The sequence below is a fragment of the Adiantum capillus-veneris genome, chromosome 7 (genome assembly GCF_014529385.1).
Source record: "Adiantum capillus-veneris isolate H3 chromosome 7, ASM1452938v2, whole genome shotgun sequence".
Taxonomy (NCBI): Eukaryota; Viridiplantae; Streptophyta; class Polypodiopsida; order Polypodiales; family Pteridaceae; genus Adiantum; species Adiantum capillus-veneris.
Genome location: NC_140937.1, coordinates 133,177,266 through 133,199,652, shown reverse-complemented (window position 1 = coordinate 133,199,652; position 22,387 = coordinate 133,177,266). Strand labels below are relative to the sequence as shown.

Genomic DNA, 22,387 nt, shown 5'->3' with positions numbered 1-22,387 from the left:
AGGTTCAGACTACACACAACTTGCACAATAAAGAGGGGGTGTCCTTAGGGCGGGTTCACACTATACGCACCCATAACATGAGCAGACGCGAGGTCCCAACTCTTCAGTTCACACCGCACTAGATACATTTGGTGTCGCTAATGTGACACCAAACAAGCAAGTGACTAGATCTAATGCTCCTACAAGCATACTTGTATTGGTTTACCAAGAAACGAGAACATACAAGAGTATGTTTCAAAATGTATGGTATACCAAAAGATGAAGTATGATAGAAGGACCATGGCTTGCCAACATCTAATTGTGTCGGATAGAAATCCTATCATGACCACTAATTTCTGATAGAGTCTCTATCAGAACTAGAGTAGCCCTCTTATGTCGGCCTACTATTCCAACGGATGGCCAAAAGGAAAATCACAAAACTAATGATCCCTGATCTACTAAAATCCTGTGATTCGAAGTAGATCAATGCTCAAAATGGGAGAAGTACTTACCCTAACAACAGTATGTCTCTAATAACATGAACATACTTCTAGGGGAAAGTACCTTTCGAGGCTAAAGACGGAAGATCCAAAAGTCCCTTGTACCTTAAGGTACCTGGAAAGCTCTTCATTTGCAAAGGAGTATAGCCGAGATCAAAACGAGTCCTTTTAAAAGATTAAACAGGCTATATCCATCTATTAGCTAGGCAAAATATCTCCTGCCATTAGGCACAAAAGAGCCTTATCCTTTAAAGAAAAAGAAAAAAAAGGTGGGTCTTACTAAACTTCCCCAAGGCTCATCTAAGGAAAATTACACACAAGAATCCTACGGGCCATTAAAGGTATTATGCTAGGTCAGCACAAAGATACTATGGCCCCTTCTAAATTTTTAATCCCATCCATCAGATGGCTTATCAATTAAAGTTTCCCAACTACTGGCTCATATATATCATTTTTCATGAGAGCCTATTTGAGCCTTATTAAGGAGAGCCACCAATAGAGGCTATAAATGAAGACCCACCAGAGATCGAGGATGAAGCAAATGAGCTCCAACCCAAGTTCATCCTTTGACAGGAACACAAGGTATTAAGGAATGGTAAGATTACTGACAGTATCTTATTTAAGTTAAGAACTATCCTTTCAAAGATGCTAAATGCATGCAAAGAACATAGCTTAAGGATAATATGAACCTTGTTAATGATGCTTACAACGACACAGAAGAGTAAGCAAATGTAAAAGAAATGCATTTTAAATTATCCATGTTTTTGTCTTATAAGACTCTCTTTTTCTGTTTTGTGCACAAATTTTAAGAATATGCATACTTAGGATCATGTTTGTGGTGACTACGTCTCCCAAACACCAGTAGAACTTGTCACTCTACTTTCGAAGTATGATATGGACTAAAAAGAGCAGACATGCTTGCGGCAGACAATGTCTCTCAAGCACCAAGTGGATTACTCATCCACTCTGGAATGATGTCGTAGGGTAAAAATGGATCCTCTACCCGCTAAGACCAATGGACTAATGGGTGAGACTTTACCATCTCTACCTCATAGTCAAGGAAGACTATGAGGTAGAGAGAGAGGTAATGTCATAAAAACTAATATCTAACCAACCCAAATGATTTTCTCATATTAAACTTATCACTTAATGTGGAAGAATAAACGGGAACAAGGGTTAAGATATTGAGATGTGCTTAAAGATCTATCTCAACACAAGACCAATAAAAAAAAGGGGCCCAAATGAGAGATGGTCTATCAAAGAGCAAGGCTAACCAATGGAGCATAAGACCTTAGGGTTAGCTTCATTGAAGACCTCCAATAATGTGTGTAAAAGTCCTTTGACGTTAGGTAAGCTAGGGCTGAGCTTGAGGCGGGAACCCGACCAAGCTCGAGGTGCTTGTCCTACTTGTCATGCTTGATGACTAAGGTGCTTGAGGTGCTTGATGATTGAGGTGCTTGAGATGCTTGAGGTTCTTGATGATTGAGATGCTTGAGGTGCTTGACATGCTTGAGATGCTAGGGCTGTACTTGAGGTGAGAACCCAGTCCAAGCTTAAAGTGCTTAAGGGCCAAGCTTGTGGTGGGAACTGAGCCTATGCATGAGAGTTTGAGGTGTCAAAAAGTCAAATAGTCAATCCCTACAAGGAGGGGGCGAGCCCTACATGAGGGGGGATGAGAGAGAACACCCACACACCCACACAAGGCATGCATGGTACAAAGATAGCAAAAGGGACACTTGTCAAGTTCCTCCTCATGTTGCCCTCATGGTGTGCCTGAAGCCTATTGGTTGGTCACCCAAGGGGTCCAATGATAATTTAGGAGATTTAATTAATTGATTTTTCATTTATCAAGTCCTCTCTGTCAAAGGGGAAAGGGGGACACTTGTCCTAAGGCTACCCTTGCTGCTTGTAATGCCTCCTGCTTGTGATTGGCTAGGCCTGGAGGGGTCCAATGAGCTTCAAGCATGAGCTACAAGGGGGGGTCGACCCAAGCAAGCTAGGGGGTTGCTTAGGGGGTATACTCACCCACACACACTCACAAACACTCTCATTGTGTGCTAGGCAAGGTGCAAGAGCTCCAGCTCCTTGAGAAGTTGAGAGCCTACACCAACACTCTTGGCTATGGAATGCAAATCCAACCAAGAGCTATCAATGCTTAAGCTTTTCATCTTCTCCATCTTTATTACTATGCTAAGAAAGAAGAGTGATGATAAGTGAGGAATTATTTCTTTCTCCTATGGAATACTTCTTCTTCCTCTTCCCTACCCTCATTCCGTGCTAGCTCTCTCCACCTTCGAAGGTGTTTGACGTCTTGGGACTGAGGCTTGGGATAGTTAATGCTTTCTACAAAGTGTATGTTATGCTTATTGCAAGAAGGCTAATGGTTTATTGTAAGTAGATTAGTTACTTAATGCAAGTAGATTAATTGTATTGCAAGGTAGATTAATTGTTGCTTTAGGCACAAGTTGATGCATAAAAGTATACATCTTCATGCACTCAAATGATTTAGGGAACACAAAGACTAATGTTGTTCACAAGTTCTTGATTGTTTTCAAGCTAAGATTGATTGTTGATATTATGCAAAATCTTGGTGTATGAAGCTTCCATCTCCATACTGCCAAAGAGGTCTCAAGGAACACAAAGATTGTATTGTACCAAGTCTCTCTTAATGAGAGAATCTATAATATAAATGCCTTTTGGAGGGGGGACCGGCTCCACATAAATCCGGTCCTCAACTGTTGTCATATTCTCTAAACTCTATCTCTCTTGCAAAAGTATTGATCATGCCTAGTTAATTAAGTGTTATGATTAAGTTGCTACTACCAATTAAGTTCACCCTCTATGCTCTCAAAGTTGCTCACTCTAATTCTCTTAATTCCGCTATTCTCTAAGTTCATAGACCATTTCCATTACATTTTTTGACCTTTTTTTAAACCTACAAGTACTAAAAGTCCAATTTTTCCCCCCCCTCCCAAAAAAAAACCTTTGTTCTCTCTTCCTCCTCCCTCCTTTCTCCCTCTCCTCTCCCTCCCTGCCCCCTTCTCTCCTCCTCCTCCCCTCTCTTTCTCTCTCCCCCACTGCCCCCTTCTCTCCTCCCATGTTCCTCCCTCTCCCTCCCTGCCCCCTTCTCTCATCCTCCTCCCCTCTCTCTCCCTCTCCCCCACTGCCCCCTTTTCGCCTCCCATGTTCCTCCCTCCCCCCTCTCTCTTTTCATCCTTTGCTTCCTCACGCAACAATTGCCATGGTGGTCACGGACATCACAAATCGTATGCATACATATTTGCTTGTCCGCGACGTTTGCACTGAAGGCCGTACGTGAGGGTGAGAAGAGGTCATCCCAGGGACGTCGTATCGTTGGTGAGACGAATGTTGATGGTTCTTCAATATCTTGGGAGGGGAGAATTAAGCTTGTTAGGCTATTGCAATTGGTTGTGTATGGGTGCAGGTGCTTCTTTGCATTTGTGGATGCACGAATGTCAAGCTCTTCAACTCAACACAGTGGCATTACAACAAAGTATTGTCTTTTCGAAGAGGGAGGTTGAAACTCTCCAACAACAATTGCAAGAAAAGGATGTGTACATTATGAAGCTTGCCAATACCATCACATATTTGAATAAAACACCCCTTTGTGTAAGGTAACAATATACTTCTTACTTTTGGTTGTGTTCTTCTTATCATAGACTTTGAAGTCTAAGGTTTTGCCTCTACTTGTTTTGTAGTGCTTGGCACAAAGGTTTCTTTTATGCACAAATAGTGAAAGGCTTCAGGTTAGAGAGGCCAAGTGTTACCACTTTTTCTCTTAAAAAGTCTTCTTTGTTACATCTTGTAGGTAAGTGCTTCAAGTCCATGCTTATTAAAGGTGGGTGATCTCATCCTAATGTATATTTTAGGATTGTTTATTCCCAGTTGGATGGAAATCCTTGCAAATTTGTACAACATATACTTAACAAGTGTCTTTATTATACAATTTGCAAATGTTGAATTCATACATGTTTTTGTTACAAGGTAACCTCTTACTATGCTAGTTGAGCGGCGTTGTTTGCAAGAATGGCTCAAGGAATTGGCCATAACATGAAGCTTTCACAGTGGCACAAAGCTCTCCTCAGCGGCAATGTGGCTCCCACTACACCAAAAATCATTATGCTAACATGGAGAGATCCCTAGTATGACAATGCAACAGCTTTTCATCAGCAGCAACACACCCTTTCCTAACATGAGGGCACTCCTACCAAATATATTTTTATGTGATAGGTCACCCCATGAGAATATCATGTCATGGAATGGATGTACGAACTATGATCGCACTACTCCTTGGAAGTTGTTCACGAATGTATGTTTATCAAAGTTAATAAGAAGAAATTTAGACTTTTTTGTTTATTGATGTGTAAGAGCACTCTAGGTCTACCATATTTTAGATTGTTTAATAAGTTAAATAAGATTTGTAGTCATCTAAAGTGTAAATTTATTTTTGTTTGGTAAGATTGTACATGAGAAGACATGGTAAAGTACAAGAGATCTAGACAGAATAACCCTCGATTACATTCCTACCATGCACTTGTGACACCATGCCTCTCCTTGAACCCTTTGATTTCTATCGTTGTAGAAAGTCCAAGGGTGGTCTATTTTCAAAGTTTTAGCAATAAAATTTGTTATTTTAAAGTTTGTACATAGTCTAAGAGTTCATTCTGATTGTTTTCCTTCAGTTTCAATTTTTGACCGAGGGCATTCCTTGGAAGCCACTTTTGAAGGTGTTAGGGCGAGACTTTGAGGAAGTTTTGTATGTAGAAATACAATCCTTAACACAATAAAAAACATTGGTTCTTTGAGTATTTTGAGATTCCATGGTTTGAATGCTCGTTCGAGCTCGTAGATTAAGAAAAAAGTAAGACATGTCTATTTTACATCTTTTTTAAGAAATTGTCAACTTGTACGTTGATTTTTTAAGAATCCGAGCAAGATATGATTTTTTTGCATCACACAATAGTCGAAGAGCACGATGAGGTGAACAAACTTATGTGAGGCAAGCCCAGACAGATTCGGAGCCGATTGGAAGCTAGAAGCTCTTGAAAACAAGTTTTGGATGGCCATTTTGCGTGCCCTTGTGGCCCCTCTTGTTGAGGGTCCCTGGGACCTTAAAATGGCAAGTATAGGCTTTTTTTATGCATGGCCATGAAATAGAACTAGGCAGTTTAATGTGTTCATAGCAAGCTCCTCCCCCCCTTCCCAATGGCAAATACCTAAACCTTGTATCATGCTTATCAACCATTTTTTACTTCCTTGTGTGCATCCCCTGTTCTTGGAAATATCTTGATCCCTATTCGTCCCTGGATGGCCATTTCGCGCACCCTTGTGGCCCCTCTTGTTGAGGGTCCCTGGGGCTTTAAAATGACAAATAGAGGTTTTGTTTTAATGCATGGCCATGACATAGAGGTGTAGTGTTTGATGTCCGGAGTATTCACTATGTAAAATTTTCCTATATCATGTGTGTTCACCACAATGGATTAAAAGTACCCCTTATAGGCCTTACCTACACATGTTTCTATAACTTATGTTGAGCACATGTGCTATGTTACATATACTTTAGTGAACCTTCCAGGTCAAAGGTCTCACAAATTATGTGCACTAAACATCTTACACTAGAAATCAACCAAACAAGAAGCCAATTTTTACTTCCTTGTGTTCACCTGGTGTTCTTGGGAATGTTTTGTTTAAGCCATTTCTTTGGTATTTGAAACTATATGTGACCCCTACTGTTATAGTATCCAACCAAAGGTTCTTGATTAACAGTTTACATAGGCTCGAGTGATACATATCTTTTATGTTAACAATGCATCTATCTATAATTTTTGTTTACACTTTCTCTATCCAAATGAGCTACATAGTAAAAATCAAATCCGCAATTTAACAATTAAGTTCACAAGGTGATAGCTATTGGTATCATCTTTAGCAATACCCAAGAAATAGCTACCAATAGCGAATGAATAGGGATATTTAAGAAGATTTGATACCAAAAACTTGTCAACACAACTCAAAAAGGTGGAAACTCAAAGGCTTTACAATATATGTATGATGAAACACGAATCAATAATAAGTCACCCCTATATATCGACATCTCCATCTCAAGTTGTCATTTCTCTAAGTCAAGCTTGGCATAGGTATAGTATGGAGACAATAACATGTTGGAAAGCAAGAATTTAGCTTTCTCAACTTGTGAAATTTTGCTAATGATATATATTCAACATCCCCAAATGAGGACATCTTGACAAAGGTTATGATCCACTTTAATCAGAAGAACCATTAATGATTAAAGTGAAATCAAAATATTGCATGAATTTCTTCATGGTGGAATGATTAAGACTTGAGACTTGATACATCTTACAGGCAAATCAAAATATCCATAAAGGTCAACAATATTTCTCAAGTCTGTATGAAACTCCAGTAATCTAAATTAAATACTCTCACTCAATGCGACACCATTTAACAAAAAGACATAGGAATCCAGCCTCATAAAAATAATTACAAACGGAGACAATGTTGTTGCTGTTAAGAATCTCTTGCAAGTATTTGTCTGCCTCATCTAGAGATTCATATACACTTGAGTATTTGTGTGTCTATGACACTAGGGAAGATAATAGTACTATATGGACGGCTTTTCTAAGAGCTCCTAGAGAGTAACTATTCGTTCAAGATTCTACAAAAATCCTACTATTCTTATCAATATCTTTTAACATGGTAGTGAAAGGTTCCTCTCACAGAACAAAAATAGGGTGATTTCCATCTGTGTACATGGTTGCTTGCTCATGTCCTCTCAAAACAAATTGACTCTGTAAGTAAACAACAGATTATGTGAGCATAAAGTTATAAAGTACAAAATGATATCATTCTAATAATCTAATGACGACTATACAAAGAATAAATTATAAGAAAAATCTTTGATGACTCTCCATAGATAACACAAAAACTTACTTGCATTGTGAGACTCACTCACATGCTACACAACTATAGATGGCGTACAAAAGTCATCAACAAAATAGCACCACCCAGTGTTATGAGGTGGGAAGCCTAATTATTGAAATCCATAAAAAGGTTAATTCTCTCCAGCATGATAAACTTAAAGATGGAGATGATGTTAAGCTCCGAATGTAAGCTACAAGGGTAGTTTTCTCACCATTCTATCTTTATGTTGGAGATGAACCCTTGCAATGCCCACACACTATTCACACCTCCTCTTGTTGTGGTATGCAAGTCATGTGAGCTCATGCTTTTTCCACCTTCGGGAGTAGAGGTTTCCATGTAGTGCGAGTGAATGAAAGTAGAAGGAGTAGAATCTTGTTTCATGTTGTATGGGAGATGAGAGAAGAGAGAGGAGCTAGCTTGGTGTGAAACTATGTGGTGGGCAAGGGGAAGAGATGGGGGAAAAGCTTGCTTGGTGCTACAATGGAGATGGGAGAAAGCTAGCAGAGAGATAATTCCGGACTATAGGGGGTGCATGTGGTTGTTGTAGCCATGGAGAGCTTGGAAAAGGGTTTGTAGAGAGAGAAAATCACTTTTTAGCTATAGAATAGGTTTGGAAAGACTTTGGAGGGTGGAAAATGATGTTTTGAATTTTTTTGGAAAAAAATAATTTTTTTGAACTTTTTAGTGCACATTTTTTTACTTTTGGAGGTCAAAAATACTTTTTTACCATAAAATAGATTAGGGGACCTTTTAAGGAAGGAAATTTTGAAATTTGAAATTTTTAGTGTATATTTAAATCCGGGCCAAAAAGTGGGGGAAAAGAGGTCAAAGCGCCCCCCCCCCCCCCCTCCCTTTCCCCTAGCCACCTCCCTTACCTTGTCACTAGGTAAGATGCCATTAAGAGGTGTAAGGCTACCTTGTCCCCCTACTTTTTTGAGAGTATAGAGTGTGTCCACCACCCTCTTCGTATTGGCTGGCCTCTAATTAATCTTAATCCCAAAGGTCACCTAGAGGGTTCATATTTTTCCTAATGGCTTGAGAGAGAAACTATTGCTTAGGTGCTATAGTCTCTTTTTGTGTTTACCTCAACTCTTTAGTTCAGTCAGACTATTCACAAGGAAACATGAGAGGTGTATGATAATCATTTTGTGAAGTGATTCCACATGTTCTTGCTGACAACTTATTGAATGAAATAATATTTAGGGTTGCTAGGCAGAAATGCATCAATGGATTTTTGCAAAGTTCTAATTTGGACAAAGTTGGAATCATTAGGGCAAGTTACTGAATGTTATTCAAGCTCATCAATAGAAACATGAAGCAATCAAGAGAGAAGGGGTCCTTGCTTCCAAAGCCATCAGCTGCTCAACAAGCCAAGGTCAAAATTAATTCCAAGGTTGGAGATGTTTATAGATCCTTTCCACATCAATGACATATACCCTCATAATAAAAAAGACCTCAAGTTTAACTCTTTCAACAATCTGTTCTTTGAGTTGAGAACTTTGCAGAGGGCAATGATAAAATTCTATGATTTTCAACATACTGAGGTGAGTGGGCAAGCCATTTTTGTCATCAAATTAGATGAGAGTGAAATTGTGAAGGGTAGAAAGCTTGAGAGCGTATCAATAACCCTCATGAATAGAGATTTTCATATCACAAAGGGAAAAAACCCTAAAAAATTAAGTGTGCAGAGAGAGAATAACATTTGGTGGTTGGGTGCTTCTGAGGTTGATAGTCAAGATTTCAATGTGTTGAATTGGGTATTCCTACTTGCAAAACAAATATCAATTTGATTTTTAAAAAAGCAATTTTATCTCACTCCTTTGATTCTTCAATTGCAACCTCCACCTTCTCGCTTCAGACTCTCTAGATACTTTAACTTCCTTTGTCTTTGTTTAAGCCCAAGCTCTGTCCTCTTTCTTCTCACTATATTCAGTAATGATTGGGGGTTCTTTACCTTCTCCTTGCTTTCTTGAAGGTGGTGTTTAAGAGAATCCTCAACTATAGTAGCAAATGGTTTTTCAGCTTAAGAATGTCCCTTCATGCTGCAAGGTTTTGTGTATAGTCTAATAGCCCTATCATAACACCTCTTACAAATCTCATCAACAAACAACAATTGAAAAATGGTGAGGTGCATTTGGTGATAGGATCTATGAGATACAATATACCATTTGCCCATAGATCAATGTGCTTCTTTTGTTCTAATCTCAATGCTTCTATGACAGAAGGAAGACTTTAACAAAGTCTATTTGTTTTTTGAAGAGGAGAATATTCATCTTCCAACTCGACATGGAGATGATAGATACCTCTTTTAGCAGGATATGGAGATGATGTGGGAAGATGATGAGTTGGATATGGTGCAGATAAAGGTGTAGAGAAAGGGCAAAATGAGCAAAAGGAAATTTGAAATTTGGACCAAAGAGAAAAATGATGCATTGGGAGTGAGAATTTTTGAGGAAGAGACACAGTCCCAAGAGATTTGAAAACGACACTATATATGGGGCCCCAAAAGTGACATCCCGTGCACCCAATAAAATATGAAGTTTTTCCCCCAATTTTGGGTTTTAATATTCCTTGTTCATTTTTTCAAAAATGAAAAGTATTTTCTCTCTCTACCATTTCTTACAAGGCAAAGTCGAGATCTCAAACTTCCCCTAATGAATATATTGTGCTCAGAGGTGCTTTGGTTGATATGTATACAAAATGTGTTTCACACGAGAAGCTTTGGTTGAGCTTCTTGCCCAGAATGTGGTCTCTTAGAGTGCATTGATTGCACATATGACCAACATGGCTGTTACAAGGAAGGTCTGGGCTGTTTTCACAAGATGAAAAACCGAAAGGGCCCCTCTCAATGCAATACTTTTGCATGAATCTTGAATGCATGTGGCATTGTGTGAGACATTGTCATGGTGGACGACAAAATTCATGATGGGGTTGCTAGTCAAGGGCTCATAGAGAAATACATTGTTCTTGGAGATGCTTTGGTCAATATGTATGCTAAATGTGCTGCCCTCACAAAAGCTCTATAAGTTCTAAACATGAGCTCCCTAAGTGGGATATTGTCTCTTGGAGTGTGTTGATTGTAGGATATGCCCAACATGGTTGTGGTAAGGAAGCACTTGATTGTTTTCACCAGATGCAAAGCAAAAAGGTCCCCTCTGCAAGTAAAATCACCTATGCATGCACCTTATTGGTGTGTGGCATTTTGTGTCTATTCTTATCATATGATAATAAAAAAGGGTGTCTCTATATATACAATCCCCTATGTATTGCAAGACATCACCTTGAGAAATTTTATTCATGATGAGGTTGCTAATCTGGGGCTCTTAGTTGAACATGTTGTGCTCAAAGGTGCTTTGATTGATATGCATTCTGAATCTAGCATCCTCATTGAAGCTCAAAAAAGTTTCAAATCAGATTCTTGCATTGAAAGTGGTCTCTTGGAGTGCCTCCTTTGCTCATGAATTAAAACACCAGGACGCCCATCAATCAAAGGAGTAGGAGGTAAAGCATCACATGTGCTTCTTTACGGGATCTTGGAGAAAGATTTCATGCTTGGCCGTGCTTTGATCGATATGTATATCAGATGGGGTTCCTCAAAGCATGTGAGTTTGCATATGTGTGTGTGTGTGTTAGCATATGGACGAACAATAGGACATATTTAGCTTAAGAACATACAAGTAGTGTAGGTAATGGTGGGCATGATTGCAAAAGTGAATGCGGTAATCGACATGTTGGCAGAAATCAAAGAAGGGATGATGATGAAAAAACAAATACTAGTGACTAGATGGTAGAACAATGTGAGAACGTCTACGAGCCGATCCATTCAAGATTGTGCTTTGATGAAGACGACCAATATCAAAGGTACAGTTTTATTTTGTATTTTAATTTCCTCTTTGTGATCTCAAAAGTAATGAATTTACATCATTTTTATTGAAAATATTGTAGATGAAGGTGACAAAGATTGAAGAATTTTTGTGATTGCAAACTAAGGGACACATGGACAATACACCACGGCATGGCAGCCTGAATGTTACATGTCTTTATAAAACATCGCTAATGAGTTATTCCTTGTACAATTGGAGTATTTTTATAGTAAGAAAGTCCTTCTAACACTAGAGGAGAAGCCTAAGTCCCTTTCCAACATTGGAGGGGATAAAATTGGCGAAGGAAGGGCACATTCCTTCGCCAATTTTTCCTATGGTATTATTATAAATGTGGAGAGCGGTGCCAACTCCACACTATACACATGGTTTTTTCTTTCTTTTTATGGACACAAGCATCGCAGTGCACAAAACAAAATGCATCCGTCTTCATCTTTAAATATTATAATGTGCAAATTTCACGTCCATACACTTTTAAATGCAAACTCTCATTTGTGACGCAAGGTCGAAAGCTTCTAGGAGAGATGCTATGTAGCCATCATCACAAGCTATACCATGAATTAAAATCCACACCACTGTCACTTTTCAACTTCATACCATCTGCAGAGTGAAGCAATCAAAGCAAAACTAGTTAGCTCCAAAAATGGGGGAAATGTACACTATAAAGTTTTTTTAAAATTGGTATGTGAGTGCTAGTCATCACCTGATTGTGGCTCGCGTGTGACGTTGTGAGAGATAGAGGACCTCCTCGTGCACTTGGCAGCTTAGTTTGTAGCTCAAACATGTCCCTTGTCTACTATTGTGGCTCATGCAAGAAAGCTTGTCCCTCGCTTGTGTGTGTGTGTGTGTGTGTGAGAGAGAGAGAGAGAGAGAGAGAGAGAGAGCGAGAGCGAGAGAGAAAGGAGGGGGGAGGGAAGAAGGGCATACTGCGGATTTAAATAACGACAACCATTGATATCATAAGCAATGTGTTTAATTGATCATGGCTTTAGGTCTTCTCACAAATGTTCCCATTCATGTTTGCTCTTTTGGACTCATCTTGGCACACATAATTATAAGCTCTCCCATCATCTTAACTTGTGCGTCTAGCACTCATGCGAGACATGCAACATATCTAACAAGATAACAACCAGTCAATTAAGAAGCCTTTGCTGCAGATACACATGACATTAGGGAAAATTTGGACTCTCAAAGGGGCCCTATAAGGAGGTTTGACTTTGCCTCTGTTGTCCAAATTGAGCAACCCGGTGAAGTACATAAACGCTTTGTCAAAACCTTGTCAACCAACAAATCATTGGAAAGATCTTAGAGAGTAGGTTCTAAATCCCCAAACTCCGACAAATTTGGAGTTGATTTGTAGAAGTTATGGCCTTTCCACTGAAGCTACAATGTGGGGAGAGATTCCACTTATAAGATGGAGTTGTCACATCAAAAAATGAAATCTTCTAGAATATAAGGAATCTGATGGCATGCTACATATCAATGGATAGATCTCGATAGTACATTCTAAATCCAAAAGGTCTGATAAGTTTTGATTTTATTTGTAAAAGTTTTACCGTGCGCCCATTTTGGACAAGAGGGAGAAAGTCAAAATCGCCCATTTGAGAGTCAAAAATTTCCCTAATGTGTACTATTGTACATGATGCTAGTATGGAGTAAGTGTATCCCTAGATCAGAGCATTGTAACGAAATCCATAGTGTTAGAATCCCACTATGGTCATTGGTGCATTTTTTTGAAATAACGCTCATATTGGATGTTGGTGTGGCTTTCATAGTTATGTTGGATGTTGGTGTGGCTTTCATAGTTATGTTGATTTTATATTGGAAAGCTTCATGGAATGTATTGTATTCAAGTTGCAAACTAGTTGTTTTAGCTTGCAAAGGGATGCGGCTCTTGGCTGGCACTAATTGAACTAGTGTTTGACGACGTGCCTTACATTCCTTTAAAGGTTGCACTTGGTTCAACGTTAAGTCCACATGTTGCCCAACCCCTTGGTTGTGTGGTTCTCTTTGGAGATTTGTCTTGCAATTTATTGGGCAGCCTTGATGTGTAAAGTGGGTGCCCAAGGTGGATTTATGAAGTTGGGCACACATGCACCTTGGGCGGTGTGTGAACCATTTTCTCCACCTTGATTCTTACAGTTACAAGAAGGCGAGGCCACCAATAATTATGCCAAAATTAATTTTAGATTTGAGAATTACAACCGGGGATTTCTTAACAAGGGAAATCTACACGACAAGTGAGAGCTAGTCATCATTCTCAATGCTCGATTGTGGCTAGCCCGCGGTGTTGTGTTGTTTGCGGTTTGATTCTGCAATGCAATCATACCATTAGTTACGCTCATGAGCATCTGTGAGTTGACTAGAACATTGAATTGCTCTTGCAAAGTAATCATGGCACACTAGTTGAACACATTGGAAGTATGCATAGCATGGACAGGTTTGCGAGGTTTTGGAAAAATGTTTTTTTCAAGCACTGCTGCAAAGCGCTTACATACTAGTAGACGGCAAGGCAGGGACGGGCCAAGTCTGGAACCACCCTATTGTGGCGATGTTGTGCAGGTAGGGGACCTCCTCGCGCGCTCAAAGGCTTAATTTGTAGCTCAAACGTGCGCTGTGTCTGCTGTTGTGGCTCATGCAGGTAAGCTTGCCCCTCTCTTTTAATGTGTGTGTGTGTGTGTGTGTCCGGGCGTGGGGAGAGAGAGAGAGAGAGAGAGAGAGAGAGAAGGGCATACTGCAGATTACCATTAGTATTATAAGCAGCGTGCTGAATTCATGGCTTTGTGTCTGCTCGCAAACGTGCTCTGTGCCTGCTCTTTGGGCTCTTGGCGCAGATAATGATAAGCTCCCCCATGATCTTTAATTGTGTGTCCAAGTGGGCGTGTGTGTGTGGTGAATATCTTGCACTCATGCAACGCATGCAACCAGTCAATTAAGAAACCTAATTTGCTGCAGACGCACATGTAATATTGCACCTGTGTCGAGGCAGGGGAGCAGGGAAGGGCTATTTCCCATTTCTCAAACAAGATGGAGTTGGCTAGTTCGTGCACATGTTGATCTCACAGGGGTTGCCAGCCATGCTTGTCTGCCAAAAGAGCCACCATGGCCAGCTGCACGTTGGCGATTTTACAATGGAATCCCACGTTTCCAAGTGCTCTATAACTGTCCCACCTATCCCATGAGCTCCCATAGCCAGATCTGTAACTCATTCTCCCTCTTGCAGTACTCTGCTCATGCCACTGCCTGTCGACAACATGGTTTCCATGAGCTCCTGCAAGGTTTCCTCTCGCTTACTCTCTTATCTTCGTGGGCATCGGCTGGGGCACCGCCATGCCCGTGTGTTTGATGCAGATACAGACTCTTTTACAACAGGGCCCTCGCAAGCTTTGCACCAGTTTCAAACAGATCTCACAGAGATGCTGGAAAAACTCACCAACACTTCTGCTGATGATTGTTGTAGCTCTTCATCAAATTCATCAGCGGATCGCCTACTGAGCCTTTCTTGGATGTGTCGGGCTTTGGATGTTGTCATTGCCACTCAAGAATCCACGAAGCAAACTATGCACGCCCACACTATGCACGCCCACACTGCACATGCATCATGCTTGGATCAGAAGATACTTCAGCATTGCATGCACGACAGCGTGAAAATGCTAGATGTTTGCTGCCTGCTCAGAGAGACCCTAGCTGGGGCGCATGCTCATGTGAAGGCTTCTCACCAAGCTCTCAAACGCCTCCAGCGCCTCCAACTCACGAGTGAGGGGGACATTCAAAGAGCACGGTATGCTGTGCTCATGGCGATGACATGGATGCACAAAGGAGATGAGCAATCCAAAGCCGCCGCCCTACAGTTTTCGACAAAGAGGCTTAAAGCTTGCAGTTCCATGCTTAGAAGGATGGGGCAGAGGCTTCCTACCCCTCCCCTGCCGGTGAATTTTGAGGATTTGAAGGCAGGTGCTTCCCTGGCTGCTCTCTACGGAGGCGAGATCTGTACCCTCTTCTTTCTCAGACTTCTCTCAACTGCCCTTTCCTCTCCAGCAGGCAGGTCATCCTCTAATTCCATGGCAACCCCTTTGCACTTATCAGGACGGCCGGTCTGGGGGTCTGCCCTTCTTGCCGTGCATGCTCAACTTCAGAAAGAGCTGAATGCATCCCAACAAGAGACATGTGGTGCTACTAGTCTCCTTGAGATGGGCACATTGGATGCCTCTTTGCATCACATCTATGAGTCTTTGCTACATGTTCCCCCCACAGAGCAAGCAAGAAAGGATGTGCAAGACCTAGTGGGCTCCACAAGCGTGCTGGTAGACCATCTGCAAAGCTCCATGGCAAGGCTTCACCATCAGCTTGACCGCATTTCGGCTTCCTTGGTGGACATACAGATGGCCCTTCTTGAGCCACCTGTGACCCGCATGTAGCTAATTGTTACGTGTATATAACTCTTGTATTCTACTTTCAAACAATTTTGGTAGTGTAGATAATATACACTAGGCCAGGCTGTAAATGAATTGTTACAATGAGAGATTGTCATATGAATGGATATATGCTCATCTTTTCCTCATCTTGTGCTTCTCTCAATCCACACAATGGTGTTTGAATTGTTGTTTGGACTGCAACCCTTCCTACATGCATTCATAATTATCACATTCCACTAATCAAACTTTCATAATGTACTCAGCGTAAAGATGTCAAGAGAAGTAATCCAAATAAATACATAACATCACGTAGATCTAATTGCTTTGTAGTTTCATAACATATACAACTTTGTCGGATACAAGAGATCAAAACAATGTCCTCTTGTTTTGTTTCTGTTTGAAGCTATAGATTTGAAAAACCGTATTATGTTTGAGCCTAGTTTTGGAACATGCAGCTACAAATTCTTGAGCTAATGTATTCAAATCCACGATTGACCTTGGTGCCTTTTAACTCCCCAAGCATCCCAACAAGAGACATGTGGTGCTACTAGTCTCCCTGAGATGGGCACATTGGCTTCCTCTTTGCATCACATCTATGCGTCTTTGCTACATGTTCCCCCCACAGAGCAAGCAAGAAAGGATGTGCAACACCTGGTGGGCTCCACAAGCGTGCTGGTAGACCATCTGCAAAGCTCCATGGCTAGGCTTCACCATCAGCTTGACCGCATTTCGGCTTCCCTGGTGTTCATACAGATGCCCCTTCTTGAGCCATGTGTGACCCGCGTGTATCTAATTATTATGTGGACACCTTGCACCCAAAGGCATATACCAAATTTTGGCTTGTTCACTTTGAAGGCTCATTGAAGCGATAGGCCTTCAAATTTTGTGAAGGGGTCCCAATTCAATGCTCACATATCCCTATTTTTTGTGTAAATTTCCTTGTTTTTTTTTTAAAAAAAACCGGTTGTAAATTGGTGTAAGCTTGAATTTCAAGGTTAAAAATTGCATATTTCTGTTGTATATCCTGGCAAGTATCCTAGATTTTGGCATAAATCCCAAATGTATGCCAAATCTCGAATGTCAGACATGACCAAGAAAATGGTTTTCTTCTCTCTCTCTCTCTCTCTCTCTCTCTCTCTCTCTCTCTCTCTCTCTCTCTCTCATGCTTGCGGATGAGGCCTTGATCGTGAATCCTCAAGCTTGTAGAAGCATTAGATCTAGTCACTTGCTCGTTTGGTGTCGCTAATGTATCCATCGTGGTGTGAACTGAAGAGCCGGGACCTCGCGTCTGCTCATGTTATGGGTGCATATAGTGTGAACCCGCCCTAAGGACACCCCCTCTTTATTGTGCAAGATGTGTGTAGTATGAACCTGCTGTCGTGCCGCTTTGCCAGCACAAAATGAAAGACAAGCATATGCATGTATTTTCATGTTTTGCCAATCTTATGATTATGCGAGAATTTGTGTTGACATCAAGTTGACTGAAATGTATGCTAATTGCGGGTTTTGAGGTCATCAAATGAGGTTACTGCCTACAAACGGAGATGTAGTGATTCTGTCAAAATATGATTCTATAGTCCAAAAGTGTAGTCCTTGACACGCTCTTTCTGCCTGTCTTTACGACTTGCCAATTGGAATCCAGACGTCAAGGAAGATATGTCCATTACAATAATTTTCAGGGGTCGGTTCTATTGATGTCTAGACTTGCCTCAAAATATAGGCCAAGAAAGTTGAATCAAGCTTAGCAGGGTTTTGATTGCTAGTGCTCGAAAAGGGCTACAACATGTGTTTTACAGTGCTCAAGATCGGGCTTCTAGTGCTCTACTTATGGCCGGATTAGTTTTCAATGTATTCATAGACATCCATGAGCAGGGAAGATTAATGTTGATGCAGTTAAAGCTATTCTTGATACTACTTTAATTAGAATCTATGGATACTTGCAATGATTAAATGGATATGTACACCAAAAATTATGCTTGGCAGTGTTCTGGTTGGTATGTATGTTATACATGATGTTTTACGAAAGCACGTAAAGTTCTTGATGGGTTTCCTATCTAGAATGCCATTACTTGGATTGCAATGAAAAAGAATATGGTCGGTGAATGCCAGAGACTGATAGGGTGCTTGGTATTGCCTTGGTTGATGGGCAGGCATTTCAAACTCACGTGATCACATGTTTTTTCTTTGTAATCACACTGTCAATTAACAAAATTCTCAATTCACAAGTCTTCATATTCACAAAAATTGGCATGGTGACTTAAGGAAGACCGAGAGGCTCGGTGAGATTTTCTCGCCGGGATATCTTTCTACCCGTCGGGATACCTCAAATACCCGGAGGGCTGCGGCCCCGACAGTCCCGCTTCTAGCCCGAGGGGTTGTCAGGGTACCTATAAATAGGGCCCCTAGGGGCCCCACTCTCCTCACAATTCTATCCTATGAAAGTAGATTTGCATAGTTGTCCGCACAAGGAACAAAGAAAACTACGGTATAAATTTTAGTTAACTTTCGTACCCTCTATTACTATTTTGTTTTTAAACTGATTTTTTTTTATAACTTCTTTTTGTAGTTTTAAAAGTAGGCTGATCTTGCTTTTCACATCGGAGTCAGTCCTAATATTGGACCGGAAGTGTTGTTGTGAAACGCTAGACCAGCCAGTACTGTTTTATAACGTGTTGATTGTGTTCACTTCGACATCGGTTCTATTTTGGACTGGAAGTGTCGTTGTTGAACATAGTTGGTTACGTTCAATTTATAGGTAGTTCTATTAACCTTTTTTTTGGCATCAGTTCTATTATTGGACTGGGAGTGTTGTTGTACAAGCTAATAGACTGCTTTCTGTGTTTTATTAGTGATGTACCTGCTGATAGGCTAGTTCAATGTTTCTTTCAGCATCAGTCCTACTACTGGACTAGAGGTGTCATTAGATTCATTGAATGATGCCCTTGCTTTTTAGGCTAGTTTGGTGTCTCTTTCGGCATCAGCTCTACCATTGGGCTGGGGGTGTTGTTAGATTCATCGAATGATGTCTTGATTTTTAGGCTAATTTCGGTGTTGCTATCGGCATCAACCCTATCATTGGGTTGGAGATGTCATTAGTTGCATTGAATGATGTCCTTGCTTTTAGGTTAGTTTTGTGTTTCTTTTGGCATCAGCTCTACCATTGGGCTAGAGGTGTCGTTAGTTTTATCAAACGATGCCTTGCTTGTTAAGCTTAGTTTGGTGTTGCTATGTAAGACAAGGGTGGCTAGATCCTGAGAGTCCACCACCCAACCACCCTTTATATAGGCATGCCCCTGTCCCTTTGCCCTAGTTGGACTCCCTGTTCCACACCGCTTAGCCCGGCCCTGCCTTATCTAGTCCGGCCTTGCCGGTGTCCTGACATTACTCCCCTCTTAAGAAAGTTTTCGTCCTCGAAAATAAAAGTGGGAAACTTCTTCTTAAGAACACTAATGTTTTTCCAAATGGCACCTTCGTCAGGTCAATCTTTCCACTTGATTAAAGCTTGTTGTCGTACGTGATGACGTATACGCAACTCCTGATAATCAAGAACACGTTCAGGTTCATGTGGTAAGGTAAGAGGTTCAATGTAATCAACCAAAACCTGTTGGTCAATGACATTGTCGTCCCCATGTAACCGCTTTCGTAGACAGCTTACATGAAACACCGGATGAATGAGAGAATGTGAAGGTAGTAATAGTTTGTAGGCACGATCACCTACTCGCTTGAGTATTTTGAAAGGCCCACAATATCGGGGAGATAATTTAGGTGTCGATCCAGTTTTCAGACTTTCTGAATGTTTTAGCACACGTAAAAATACTTCCTCCCCTTCTTCGAAGGTAACTTGCCGACATTTCTCATCAGCGTATTTCTTATACCGATCCTGTGCTTGTCGGACATTCTGGCAAGCAAGTTTCAGTATATGCATGTGGTCTTGGAGAAAATCCTTAACCTGTTGGAGTTTTTCGGTTGCCAACGCCATCGTAACTGGTGACCCAGGTTGAAACCCATACATGAGCATGAAAGGACTAAAACTTGTTGTGACATGCTTAGCATTGTTATAGGCAAACTCGAGAATAGGTAAGTATTCTTCCCAGTCTGACTGTTTTTTGCTAACGTATGCTCTTAGCATATCTTTTAGAATCTGATTAACCCATTCCGTTTGACCATCCGTTTCTAGATGATCAGTTGTACTGAGGTTCAGTTGTGTACTTAATCGTTTGAATACAGCTCTCCAAAAGTGGCTATTAAACTTGGGATCACGGTCACTAACAATGTTACTTGGCAAACCATACAATTTGTATAGATTGTCCACATATAACTTGGCTAGTTCTAGTGTGTTAACCGTTGATTTGGTCGGAATAAACTTACATAGTTTAGTCAACTTGTCTACGACCACCCATATTGAGTCATGACTTCGTATATTTGGTTGGTAAACCTGCAATAAAATCCATAGAGATACTTTCCCATTTTCCATTGGGAATCTCCAAAGGATGTAAGAGTCCTCCTGCTTTCAGGCGCTGTGCCTTGTTAACTTGACATTTTTGGCAGTGCAAGACATAAGCTTGAACAAAGCCATATATACCTGGCCAGTAAAACTGTGGTCGTATGAGAGCATAAGCTTTTCTAATCCCCGGGTGCCCTGCACTTGGACTATCATGACATTCGTAACGAATTTGGTGTCGAATGTCTGTGTCCGTCGGTACACAAACTCTCCCCTTGTGGAGTAGTACCCATTGTCGATGGTAAAATGCTTCCATCCTGTAGTTCATCACTTGATAAAGGAGAACTAAGTGTGGAGGTTAACTGTACACTACCGTCATTGGAGTGAGAAGGATCCCTCTTTTGAACATGGCTCCACACATTGGAATATGCTTCATCACGCTCATATTTGCCCTTGAGAGAATCTTAAAATTCATTACAAAGTTCCGTGAACAAGAGCAAATTGATCTCTGGCATACTACTTAAAACGTCTACCACTACATTGTATAGACCTTTGCGATACCTTAGCTTGGCGTCATATTCCTGAAGGATCTCGGCTCACCTGGCTTTTCGACCCTTTAAATCTGTTTGTTGTGTAAACCATTTGATGCTTTCATGGTCAAACACAATCTCAAACTGAGCCCCATACAGATAATGCCGCCATGTCTTTAAGGCAGACACTATTGCATAGAGTCTGCGTTCGTAAGTAGAATAGTTCTGCTGAGCTGCATCAAGCTTCACTACAACAAAAAAAGATGCCTTTGACGCGATCCGTCGAAAAACGCGTCGAAACACCCGACCCTGTGAAAATGTCGAAATAGGCATCGATATACATGTCGAAAGGCACATTTTTCGACGTGTATTTTGACATGCTTATCGACGCATATTTCGATGACCATATCAAAAAAAAAAAATCTTGGGCAGAGGACAGGCAGCTTAGCTTGTGCTCAGTGAAAAGATAGACACAACCACAGTCAGACTGCTTGTCCTCTGTCCAAGAAAGCGAGCAGCACCAAAATCAACCGTGCTCCCGCAGAAATTTCGGCAGAGTTTCCTTTGTTTCAACATAAACTTTTCAAAACAAACCATATGTATACGCCTCCTACATGATATCCATGGAGGATCTCACATGAGATTTAAGGCAAATGAAAGAAATGAAACGAACTTTGTGCAAAATCATAACCAAATTAAAACCATAACCATAACGAACTTCATATATAACGAACTTTGTGCAAAACCATAACCAAATTAAAACCATAACCGATCATAACCATATTGATCAAAATCATAATGATAACCATAACCATAAACAAAACAATAACCATAAAGTTAAACATAACCATAAACAAAACAATAACCATAACCATGTCTATACAAGAACAATAACCATAACCATATCTATACAAGAACAATAATCATAACCATAAAGAAAACAATAACGATAACCATGTCTAAACAATAACCATAACCATGTCTGAACAATAACCATAACCATGTCTATACAAAAAAGAGACACAGAAGCTTGTCTGTGTCTCACAAAACATATATATGAAATCCATTGATGATTACGCGTCACAACCTGCACATAGGACAAGTCACAAAATTAGTATTGATATTACTTCACATATACTTATTTAATTAAATCAACTCACACATATTAACGTCTCACCTCAATCGATCAATGAAACTCTAAGGCCTCCTAGTCTACAGGCTCTCCTACGGCAGCAAGATCATTCAATACTTCATAAATACCTCTGCGATCTCCATCTGTCTCCTCCTAACGTGTCGGGGCTCGATGCATTGCAAGATTCTACGTTTATACAAAAATCAAAGTAATTAAGAATACATGATTCATCGCGTTTTTAAAAAATGCCATAGCTAGGATTGGATTGGAAACTCACAAACTCATAGCGAAAGGTGTCGAAGCCTCCGTTGCCAGGATGAGATGCCCCCCTGGTCATCTGTCATATCTCCGCAGCCTGACGTTGCTATCTGAACCGCGTGTCCGCTGTCTGCTCATCCTCCTTGATCTGCTGCCACGTCTCGTGTGGGATGCCCGAAGGCTTCGGCGAGCCGGTCCTGAAAGCTCGACGAGCTGCATCTCGACGATGTTTTACGGTGTCCCGTGCAACACCCTTGATCCACCTCCTCGGAAGATCCTCTGAACCCGGAGCAG

General features: G+C 40.8%; 1 protein-coding gene across 1 annotated transcript; it reads left to right on the top strand.

Annotated features, from left to right (window-relative positions):
• The first annotated feature begins 13,818 nt into the window (after window positions 1-13,818).
• On the top strand, window positions 13,819-15,841 carry LOC147454652 (uncharacterized). The gene is made up of 2 exons (XM_086517395.1): window positions 13,819-13,958; window positions 14,273-15,841. The coding sequence occupies exon 2, from the start codon at window positions 14,551-14,553 to the stop codon at window positions 15,733-15,735; it is 1,185 nt and encodes a 394-aa protein (XP_086373521.1). The 5' UTR covers window positions 13,819-13,958; window positions 14,273-14,550; the 3' UTR covers window positions 15,736-15,841.
• Window positions 15,842-22,387: the final 6,546 nt, after the last annotated feature.